Raw genomic sequence first — 12567 nt, forward strand, 5'->3', positions numbered from 1 at the left:
TTAAAATACATGCAAGCACTTAATAGTAAAAAATATCTAAATTTTAAGATTTTAAGCTCCTAATTTAAATATTTCATGCAAAATATAAATTCGGGAGCATGAAAAAAAAATCCATTTACATTTACAAAATAATTTTCAATAAAAATAAATTTATTCTGTAATGTAGACATATTCTTTAATTTTAGAAAGTGATGATATTATATTTAAATATGTTTCAGTAATTTATAAAATTTTCATAATAAGTTTAATTAGTGTAAAATGAACATGTAACATTATCAAATATCATTTACATACGGTTCAGAAATATCTGGTGAATTTTTTAAAATTTGTCTGAAAAGGGGATAGTTGTTAGCAAGATGAGTTATGAAATTATTGCTGGTTTACAACAAAAGATTTTATTTAAGTTCTCTTTAATTAAAATTCATAAATGCACAATTAAATCACTTATATAACTAAATACCAATTATTTCGTAAAATATTTCAAAATTTTGAGGCAAAAATTCAAAGTTATTTCAACTCTTAATTTAGATTTCGAAATATGTCAGAATGTGTTTTTACAAGCTTTTTATTAAAGCATATCCATGTTACAATTCAATCGTACTACTTAGTATTTGAGAGATTAATATCTTTTCAAATAATATATTAATTAAACTGAAGCTCTACTTTATTATCAAGAGCATCTTATCTCATTTATCTTATTAATCAGAATTAATGTTATTTTTGATTTTAGAATTTAAAAAAAAGTCTGATAGAAATTATAAAATAAACGTTTTTTTCTAAATCATGTTAAAGCCTAACGCTCTATTTAAAGCAGAGTTACAATTCGTATCCGTGGCTAAATTTAATGTATACTGAATTTGTGCTTTGCTTTGTCTAAGCAACCCATTTATTTTTCGAAATTCTTAAAAAAACCTCCAATTATATGCACGTCTGGCTAACAAAATTTTGAAGTAGATGTGCCGCCATTTTGAATTTTTTATCTTGTTAATGAAAGGAATATTAAAATAATTTTTATTTTTTACTATATTGTATTTTAAATGTAATGTATATGTATAAAAAGTTTTTGAAAATAATATTTTTGAATGCGTTTTTACTTTAAAAAAATTAATATAATTTTGCTTTAGTTATTTTAGTTTTAGTATTTTTAACATAATTTAAAAGAAATTTACTAAAATTTTTGCATGAATTGGAAGTTAATGGGTAAAACAGTTTCATTTTTTTAAAGCGCACGAATTACAAAATAGATTTATTACTAGTAAAAGAAATTTAATAAACTATTTTATATCACTGTGCTACATAGCAGTGTTTTTAACAATAGTAGTTATTTTTCTTTATATTGAAACTTTTGATTTCAATATGCTTGCAATAGACACCTTTTATGCTTTTTAATCTCGTTCTTACATTGATGAATTGAAGACTAAAGGTTAATAAAAGTTGTAAGTATTCAAAGCGAAAATATTGGGAAATCGCAAAGAATCGCTCACACTAGTGCTCTGTTGTACTAGTTAGATGTTATGATACACTTTTTACGTTAACCAACTTTGAAAGAACTGCTCATTTGATACCTTAATGTAAAAAAAAATCTTTGAAATCTTTTCCCTCACTTGCATCGTTTAGTTAATTCATCAAAAATGAAAGTTATAAAAAAAACGAACATTTCACAATAAAATAGCAGTAATTACATAATTTTATTAAAATTTACATAAAATATGTTTAGAAAGCTTAATTATTTTCATAAAGTTGAAAAAGTATGTATTCACTCTATTGAAAAATTGTTATTGATACATATTTAAATGTATCAATGTAAATTAAATTGTAATTAGTTTGTCAGAATTTCCCGAAGGCGTTAATTTTATTGAAATTATACTGCATACATGTTATACTGCATATGTGTGATGAATTACGTTTTGCTTCTTTAATGTTGTATCGTTACAATAGCATTTGCTATTAAACGGAGAATTTAACTTTAAAAATATAATAATTTTGCATACATCAAATACTTAAATTTTTTTATACGTTTCCTATGAAAAAGTTAATGCAAGTTGGAGTTCTCTCCCCCTCCCCCCCCCCGCCCCTAGAGGGTTCTAGTCTCAAAGAAATGCCGCTTCGTTTCAAGAAAAATTCACTTCTAAAAAATATCTCCGAAATATTGTTTTGGGGTATTTATTCGTCCGCACTAGGGTTATTATCCATTTCAAGTAAAATTCACTTCTAAAGACTATAGCCAAAATAGTGCTTTAGTGGATTTATTAAGTTTCGCTTTATTTTTTTCTCAGGATTAATTGCAAAGCTCCAGCTGATTTTACGACAGACGAATCGGAATCCGAAGAAGAAGAAGAAACCGAATCGGACGAATCTGATTTGGAACCAGATGAAACTATCCTTGTCACCAGGGGGACATCCCCTATGAGAGAAGTAACTAATGGAACAACAGGCGCGAATAAAATTGCCGTAACTAGTAAGGAAAAAATTAAAATAAATGTAAGTAATGTCATTGATGGATTTAAGAACGAATAATATGTAATATTTAATTTACTTTTCAAAATGTAAACAATGCATTTTCTTTTTAATATTTTATAATAAATCATGCTTATTGAGGTATAGTAAAGGAAGAAAAAAAATGCAATATAATTTTTTTCTTTTAAATGAAATGAAATTCGAAAATAAAGGTATATTTTGTAAAAATTATATATTTAGTAGATTTAAAAATTGCGAAAATTTTAGCTATAAATTTATATTTTATAAGCAATTATAAATTAATATTTTTCAAAATTTTATTTTTAGTTATATTTTTTTATTTCTTTTTAATAACAACATTTTAAACTTTTCATCATTTGTTCAACAATTAAAACACCAACGTTCTAAACATTTCAGCAACATTTAAAAATTTTTACCATCAATATCATTTACAGAACTGAAAAAAATGTTTTATCCTATACCTTATACTATTTTTATTATGCAAAATTTCATTAATTATATTCATAAAATTTTACTAATATTCTTAGCTTAAAATTAATACTTACAAAAATAATTATGATGGCATTCAACATAGTTTGAACTTATTATATATCAAGTATTGAAAAACATGCAACTATATTAATTCAGATCACTTTTAAGTCAGATATCGTACATATGATTCAATAATCCATTTTAGCACACGTCTCTTAAGAGCAAATAATAGTCAACAACCTTTTAGTGCAATATGTTTTAATAAGTAATTAATTGCACACATCACAGGTACACATATATAAAAGATATAAGGTTATTTCAGCATTAAATGAGCCGTTTGTTAAAAGTTTTCTGAGGCCATATTCCACGAAACACATCACACACACATCGTCTTACCACATAACACCGCACAGCCTCTCGTCACTCCATCACCGCTTTTTCTCGTTCTCGTCTTTTTCTTGAGTTCATACATGAAGGATGTTAATCAGTACACAACTGATTAATCTTCAATAGTTAGTAGAGAGTAATTTTGTTCTTGAAATTGATCTAAATTATATTTATATGCCACTTACATCCAATAAATGAGAAATCAAATATACGGAGACAGTAAGTTTTAATAATAAAAAATCGACGCCTTACGCTATTTATTGAAATGACTCATTAAAAGGACGGTTTATTCTAACCGCTTCCTTTAAGAATTATTCACTTAAGGTTATGAAATTTTTTATACAAATGAATTAAAATATAAATAATAATAATTAAGAGTTATGAAATTTTTTATGCATATTTATTAAAATATATATACATCAAATATCTTTAAAAAAAACTTTAAAAAAACACATCATTTTTTAAAAATTAGATGTATAATTTTTAAAAATTAAAAAATATTTCAGGTTATTTAGTTTTTAATATTTTCTATTATTTTTTCATTACTACCTTCTTTAAATTTATTTAAAACAATTCTTCGTGGGATTTTGTGATTTAAATAAATTGTTAATTTAAAAAAAAAATATTTTTATGCATACTCACTGAATTTTCATAAGAATTTTGTTTTTCCGAACTAAAATCGACTTATAATTATCTAAATAAGGCCGAAACATAAAATGCATACTCTTGGATCTTTTAATGATTAACCGAAATCTTTATTAATAATTTTATTTAATTTCTACAAAAACTAAGATACCTGGAACATTTCAACGATATTTAAATCTAATTAGAATATCTTTTTATGAAAAATCATTGAGAATATATTTTTTTCCCTAGGCCTTTCAATAATTCATATTATTGAATAATACATTTTATAATGCTAATTTAGTTAAATATAAACACATTCTTGATCATAAGACAGTAAAAATAAAATTTCAGATCTTTGCTCACTTCAAAAACCATTGTCCCCTTAAAGGGGATTTTTATGGAACTTTTCAAATTGATACCTCTCTATATTTTTTCCTTTTGGATAAGCATTTCTGACGTGCTTACTGATTTAGCCGCTTTTTTTCTAATGTTTTAAAAAGGTCATAGACCACAGCGGTAACAATAAAGATAACCTAAACGCCAGTTTTAGCGCATTTTTTTGAGAATTTTTCATCTATAATGGTTTTATTTTACGTTTTATAACAGTTAAATGTAAACTGCATAAATGAACATTTATTCATTCAGACTAATAGTTTTTGAATTTATCTTTCAGCCGGACAAGTACAAAAACACCTGTGAAAATTCTTGTCAAGTTATTGCTGATGAGTTTCCTCAGAAAAGAGAGCGGTTTATATCTTCACGTCCTACAAGCCTGTACCTAAATAAATACTACCCTAGCTCTACCTCCAGCAGGTATTCTATACCTTCTCCGAGAAGCTACAGCACCGATATAAAGTCACCCGAAAGTACATCTAAACCACCGTTAAGCAAAAAGCAGCTGTCCGTAGATGAGACCGTTTCGGCAGGTGGTTTTTCTAGAGATGTATCTCCAAATGCAAGACAAGCAGAAGAGCCGAATAAAGTATTTTTTAACTTTTTCGATTGGAATTCATATTACAAAATCAAACTGGGAAGAAAAAAGCAATTAAAAAGAATTTTTTACATTAAAATTTTTTTAAGCTATTACATTAATGTATCTGGGGATTCAAAGCAACAAGAAATTCAGTGTCAAGCTGTTTCCGATTAATGCAAAATGATCTGAAGAGTTCAATTGAGATTGCATTTAACGATAAATTTGAAATCTGTATTTAAAATTTTTTGCCATTTAAAGTGCATATACATCGCTCACATAAGAAAAATATAATTTCAAAAGAAATTTTATTGATATACAGTAATAATCCCATAATCCCGCAGTAATAATCAATAATCCAACAGAAATCAGGCCAGAATATTACTAAATTAGTAGAAATTCGTATTAAATGACATATTTTAATAACAAGATCTATGGTTATTATACAAAATGTATCAAACTATAGAGAAAATTCTATTATATACAGGGTTGTAGGCTTAATGATGTTAACTATATTTTATGTTGGTTCAATAAGTGTACCAAATTTTTTTGCAGTCTCTCGGTCTTAGTCACATTTAAGTAATATTATTGAACCCATCGAATAAAAAAAAAACTTCCCTCTTCTGCAGCTAAAACTGGCTGAGTTATGTGACTTTGAATGTCACATAACTCAGCTGAGTTCTTTGACTTCTAGCGTTGCAGAGGGGACGTATATATATTTATTTCACAGAACAATCAGCTTTTAAAAGAGTAAAAATTTTTGGAACGAAATATAAAATGTTATTACAACTTTTTATTGGTTTAAATGCTCAACAACTAAGCTTAAAATAGTTATTCAGCTTGTTCGCACAATAATAATCGAAAAATATTACAGCTTTAAAGTAAACAACTTTAGTAAAAGAGTAAGCAACTTTATAAAAAAAATTGTTATAAAAAATAAGTCCATTATAAAGTTTGAGAAAGTTTTTTAATTGATAAGGAAAGCATTTCTCTATATTTGCATACATATATGAATTACTCTGCTGTCCTATTATATCTCTTCATATCAATAATAGTCCATTATAAAATTTGAAAATGCTTTTTATCAATAAGGGAAGCATTTCTTTATATTTGCATACATACTTTGTTCTATTATATCTCTTCATAAGTACCGTCTTCAAACCCATTTTTCACCGTTTATACACAGGATTTTCGAAAATCTGTTCTTAACATGAATGTGGATGACAAGTTAAAAGACGAATTTGGTCGTCGACAGGAAGAAATGCGACGAAACAGGAGAAGAACATTAGGGGGTAGCCAAAGTGTCAGCACAGATAAACAATCCTCATCTGCAACTCCGTCTTCTTCGGAAGACGAAAATCACCTTCCTGATCCCGAGCAAGAGAGGAAAAGAAAAGTTCTGAAGAAATCACCATCTAGAAGTGGTAACTGTCTAATTTTGGATGTAAAATTCTGTAAAGTAGCTTACATCGCTGGCATTTCTCAGAATCAATGCAAGTTTAATAATATGTAAAAATATTTAGTGGAAATTTAGTTCTTTCTGTTTCTGTTTTTCATCGGTAGGAGGAATCAAAATAAGCATATTTTATAATGCAACGTGTGATTAAAAAATGACCGAAGCTAGTGCATTGAATATGATGATGGTCTTAGATGAGGTTTTGTTTGCACATTCGGATATTTTAATAAAAATAGTTCACCTTTGATGATATAAAAATTTATATGCTTCAAAATTACATGCCTATCAGGAAAAAAATTATAGATTGTTAAGGCTATCATATTACTGCAATACTAAGTTATTACATTCTACTTAATCTGCTAACTTGACAGTTATATAAAAGGAATCACGTGAATTCAGTGTAGGTTTTACTATGTATATTACATGAAATTCATTCGGGGAATGTCGTTTTCTATAGCTCAACGTAGCAACTCTAGGGGGGGGGGCTCTAAATGAGGAGAGATGCTTCCGGTATGGTGATTGGATCTCGTCACCCTGGTGGGTACATAAAAGATGGGGGATCTGGCTCTTTCCATCGATGACAGGGCGTACTTCTTTAGGGAAGGGTTGTACCGTGGCCGGTGATGTCTCTAAGAACTAAACCACAGTTCCCGCCTATGCTGCCGTTGCGGCGGTCCGGTCATTCAGTATTCTTTATCCGTGTGCCTTCGGGGGAGGAGGGTCGGAGAGTCAGTGATATGACTATATCTCAACGTATCATTTTTATATTTACATTCTTTGACAAAATCTGCTTATTTCAGTATCTTCTATTGAAGATTAAATTCAAGCTATGTCTTAGAATCACCCTTTATACATAATTCTGTTGGTTAAAGATATTTTTAAACAAAATATATTGGCACGCATCTTTTATTTACTGAAAATAAAAATATTCTCACTTTTGATAAAAATTATTGTGCATTTTTCTATTGATTTTAGAATATTAATAACCCCATAAGAAGCCATAAAATCTCAAATTGAATTTGAATCTAAAGAAATCCAAAATGAAGACAAATATTCTGGATGAACAACACCTACTAGGATCATGGCATTTTATATTATATATTAGATAACTTTTTGAGTAAAAGAGGAATTTTATATACTGCTCTCAGAATTTCAATAAGATGTCCTTCCTGCAAATAGAACGGTGTAAAAATTATCACTAATTGAATAGAATAGAGAATGGGTTAACTTGCAGACTACTGACAAGAAATTTGCTAAACAAGCCAATTATTAATTATACTGGTATTCAAAATAAAAACAGATTCCACTTTTGGTGACTATTTTCAGCGTTGTTGAACATATTTAATGAAATGATACCTTGGTGCATCTAAGTGCATTTCTAGTTTGAATCGAAAAAGAATGTTACAAATTTCTCACGTCGCTATGCTGTGAAAAAGATTCAAATTGAAATGGGAACGAAATGGAGGAAAAAAAATCTAATGAAATTGATTTGTTCTTTTCGCTTCAGTCATAAAAAGTACCAAAAGCCTTTTCTTTTCATTAATTCTTAAAATTACAATATTTCCGTCTATTTATTGCAACATTAGCTGTCAAGACTAAATTTCTTAAGAGGAACAAAATTTATTTTTTAAAAAAAATTGATCTTTAACTTCCGTCCCACGTTCTCTCAATTTTTGTTACAAACTTCATTCTTTCTAACAAATGATATTCTAATTTTGGAACTTGGTTTTGTGATGTGCTACTATAAAAAGAGAAAATAAATAAGATTGATAATTTTTTAGATCTAAATAATCTTTTACTTTGTATGTATATCGAACTATTGTTATTTATCGATAAAATGATTCATGAAATGGTAATGATCAGGAATTAAAAATTGCTTTTTGAAATAATTTCACACAATTTCTCTATTTGGTTGGGAATATGCGACTGGAAGTCACACATCGACTTTGATAAAATAAATTATTACTTTTAAGAAGCTGAATACTCGACAGAATGTCAAAGTATAGCAAACAGAGAAAGATACAATAAATTAAAAGTGCAATGAAAATTAGTCAATGTCGCCCTTTTTTACTACTTTTATGTACCGTGCCTGGACGGAAAATATTAGTTTAGTTATTCTTTTGTTCTTTACTTTATTTTCACCGATTCCCAACCCTTCTTTACGAAAAAATAACTTTCGAAGTTATACGAATAAAATTGCATTTTTTCGGCCCACATTTATTTATACATGAATTGATATGATCCAAAAGAATCAACTAAATGTCAGATATGATAAAAATGTATAATTACACGTACATTTAATCAGGCGCAGAAATTTAAAATATATATTGCAACAGTGAACAAAAAATTGTATTGATAGCAAAGTATTGTTACCTCTTAATTATTTTGTTGCGAAACTGTGAATTTGTATAGAAAATTATAACAGTGGCAGTCCTATGTGACAAATTGTCTGAGTCTCCGAAAACGCTGTATTCTGAGCCTGAATATTTCTTTGAGGATGAAGATGAATTGCATTTACCCTCCAAAGAATCTTCCAAATGTGCCGCATAAAGTTTAGGTATGGAGATCTGACTGGCCAATCTTTCGAGCAAATTAACTTACTTTCCTGAAATTTTTCAATTAAATGAGCTCTTTATGGCGAGACTTACGGTACTTAAGGATAAATTTGGGTCAAGGGCATCGATGGCAAGGGCAACATGGATGACTGATATTCCATCATTGTGTAACATAACAAACATAGAGTATCTACCAAAAACGTTACTAAATGCCTCTTTGATGATAAAGATTGCATTCTAAACTGGAAAAGAATTTTAATTATCTTGTACAAGCACTCTAAGCGATTAAAGTTTTGGTTGATGTTACAAAGATTTACATTTTTATTATTATAAAATATATTCTAATAAAAAAATCGATAATTTTAGCATTCATTTAAGCAAAAACTCTTTAAACAAATAGCTTTCTGAAATTAATTATTTCTTAATAAGTCTATAATTAACATATAATGGAGATGCTATTGAAATTAAATGGAAACATAATTATGATGATGTACTTCCTTTTTGACTATCTTTAATTGCATAATTCATTCCTTATCTCTTGTAGGAGTACTTTCTAAATGTGGGTCTCGATCCAAAATGGAATCAGGAGTAAAAAAGAGTGCCTCTCACGCTCGAGTTAGAAGAGTAAGAGATGACAATGCAGAAAAGCATGCGTCATCATCAAGTTCATCTTCATCATCATCTGAATCAGAAGAAGACAACAAAAGGTGTTGCTTTTAAATGAAGATTTTTTATGTTGAACAAATTTTTGAGAAACCATGTATTAAAATACTGCACAACAAAGAAAAAAATCTAATATATGCAAAATCCAGAGGGATTTCTTTAAAAAATTTTCTTTGTATTCATCAATTTTTAAATTCTAATTTGAGTGTCAGATTAAGATATATATTTTTATGTTTTATAATAAGTTTTTTTCGGCAATTTCTTTCTGTTTTTTCATTATTATATGAAATTTATTAAAAAATAGATTTCATGGCTTTTAGTGCCAGAACTTTATACGAAAAAACACATTAAACTTTTTAATGATATAAGTTTTTCGATTTAATTTTCTTAGATTTTTGCATTTATAAAAAATGTTTTTCTTTCAAATGAATTTTAGAAATGATCTTAATTCTATTTTCTTTGAAATTTTTTGACAGTGAGAGAAAACTATGATCGCATTATATTAAAGCCAGTTATTATTTTGATCTTCCCACAATATTTTATTTTAGAAAATTATTTAGCTACAAATATTAAAATTAAAGTAAAAATTCTAAACCATTGCTTTTATTGAAGCATCTGAATTCAATGTAATGATATTAATCTTATTTTTTAAAATCGAGGAGAAAACAAAAAGAAATTAAAAAACTTTACGTTCCACTAAACTCAAAAAATATTTCATTCAGTGTTATTTTATTCTATTTTAAATTTCAAATTAAGTTCTTTCAAATAACAAAGAAATGACTCTACATAAAAGAAAGGTCATTTTAATTACAGTTAATTCAAATAGTAAGTAACAAAATAGTTTCACCAATAAAATACATTAAAATATTTACATTTGTTTGATAGACCTTTTGCACAATTATCTTCTGAAATCTTTCACCTTCAATTATTTTTCCCCAATCGATATGATGAATATAAAAAATTTTTCAACAATTAATTACCTTTTTTAATGAAGTCATTGGAATGATATTCTTAACATTATTCATATGGAAATCATTTTCAAATTCTCATATTTTAAAGTACAAATTTAAGGTAAATTGGAGTTAGTTACCTGATGATCTAATAGCCTGATTAATCGCTCACTTTTAACAGCAGTATAGCCTTTCTTGCATGTTTTTTGCATACTCATCATACCACAAGATACGGTATGATGAGTTTGCAAAAATCATACCATCATACCACAAGATACTTTAAGAATGTCGTAATAAAATAAACATAAATCGTCAAAAGTTGTCCTCAGAATCCAAAGGCATTCTTTATTATAAAATATATCATTATTAAGTAAATTTTTCAATACTGGTAGTAAATAATTCCCCGATATGTTTACTGATAACTTTTCTGAAATTTTTAAACAGAAACAGAACTCGTCAAAGATGGCGTGCTACTCGAAGTTCCACAAATGAAACTGAAGACAATAATAATGATCTAAACGAAAGCAGAGAAGATGCTCCAGCTGTGGTGGTACACGCTCCAACTGAAGTCTCGAAAAGCGACGACAATGAAGAATCTTCTCCAGTTCGAAGTCTCACCAAGATTCCTAGCAATGGATCTTCCGATTTAACTTCACCTGGAGAGGTCGTACATATCTCATTTCCACCTAGAAAACCCCCACAGCCACTGGAAAGAGTAGATTCCGGCAGAAATGTTGCCGTTTCTGTCAATTTAACGGATTTTTTGAAGCCCAAATCCCAATCCCAAAAGAAAAGTGGTTCCAGCAGTTCTGAAGAAAGTAGTGAAAATTCAGAAGAAGGTGACAAAATTTTGATTGTTTTTCTACTATTCTGTTGGATTGATATGCTGTCGCTTTACATTCCAAACACATTACATTGCTTTTTTACATTGCATTCCATTGTTTTGATGAAAAGAATATAGCCTTTTTTGAGTGACTGTCTTTTATCTCTAAGTTCATCTCTACCAATTATGAAGGAAACATTCTCAGGCGATGAGTCGAAGCACACCATTTAGTCCTCTTAGTTCTGTTGCAGAACTTTGAATAGGCGTTGAATAGTCTACTGGAAGAATAGATGGATAATTTAATGTCAACATTCCCAAACGTTCTGTTAATGCCACTTAAAGAATACACTTATTAACTTTCATAAAACCCATATCTGTAATTTTTCTAAACATTTATTATCATTTTATCCAGGGAATGTTTTTCCTTATTTTATTGTATGCTCTGCTATAAAAAAATATTTTTTCTTATTCTGTTCTGTTTTAAAGATTTTACAGCATTTCTTTTTTATACTGCGAATTGTTAATATCCTTTATTTATGATATGAATGTATTGAAATACATTCATATATAAGATTTTCATTTGAATCGTGCCCCACTAGCTAATTTTTAAATCATTTGATATATATATTCAGTAGCGGATTTTCAATTAGGAGATTAGGCAGTTGCTTAAGTTTGCTATAGGCTAAGAGGGGGCCGTAAGCTGGTCTGCTGTTTACTTTTATTTTCCTATTTTCCAAATAAATAAATCTGTAAAAAATACAAATTTTCTGAATAATAAAATACTAAGATAACATTAACATTTTATCAAGTATAGATGTTCAGTTTCCTATATGTTTTATTATGCTATTGAATTATTAGAAAGTTTATAAAACTGAATATATGATTCATTAATATTTTTTACAAACAAACATCAATGCACAAACATCACAATGTGCACTACATAGAGCCCGTGAAATATTTAAACTTACAACAATTGCATTTACAGCTGAAAAAAAAAATACTTTAAATGAAGTAAATTGTAATTTATGCTGTTTAAGTTTATATTGGTATTGTTTAAAAGTTAAAAAACTCAAAATTTATATCCCCTCGATTTTATCAATAATATATTGTAAAATATTTTGAAACTCTAACATTGCTCGTTCTTCGGTAATTAAATTTGACCAAATTCTGAAGCTTTGAATATCACT

General features: G+C 28.0%; 1 protein-coding gene across 2 annotated transcripts in view; it reads left to right on the forward strand.

The window, feature by feature from the left end:
• Positions 1–12567, forward strand: part of LOC129985348 (FH1/FH2 domain-containing protein 3-like) — a 130478-nt gene that overhangs the window by 56730 nt on the left and 61181 nt on the right. For both annotated transcript variants that reach the window (XM_056095344.1, XM_056095345.1), the window contains exons 4-8: positions 2277–2481; positions 4637–4945; positions 6120–6357; positions 9489–9651; positions 11002–11396. In XM_056095344.1, the coding sequence (XP_055951319.1) occupies positions 2277–2481; positions 4637–4945; positions 6120–6357; positions 9489–9651; positions 11002–11396 (1310 nt within the window). The remainder of the gene's footprint in view (positions 1–2276; positions 2482–4636; positions 4946–6119; positions 6358–9488; positions 9652–11001; positions 11397–12567) is intronic.

Source organism: Argiope bruennichi, chromosome 9, assembly GCF_947563725.1.
Source record: "Argiope bruennichi chromosome 9, qqArgBrue1.1, whole genome shotgun sequence".
NCBI lineage: Eukaryota > Metazoa > Arthropoda > Arachnida > Araneae > Araneidae > Argiope > Argiope bruennichi.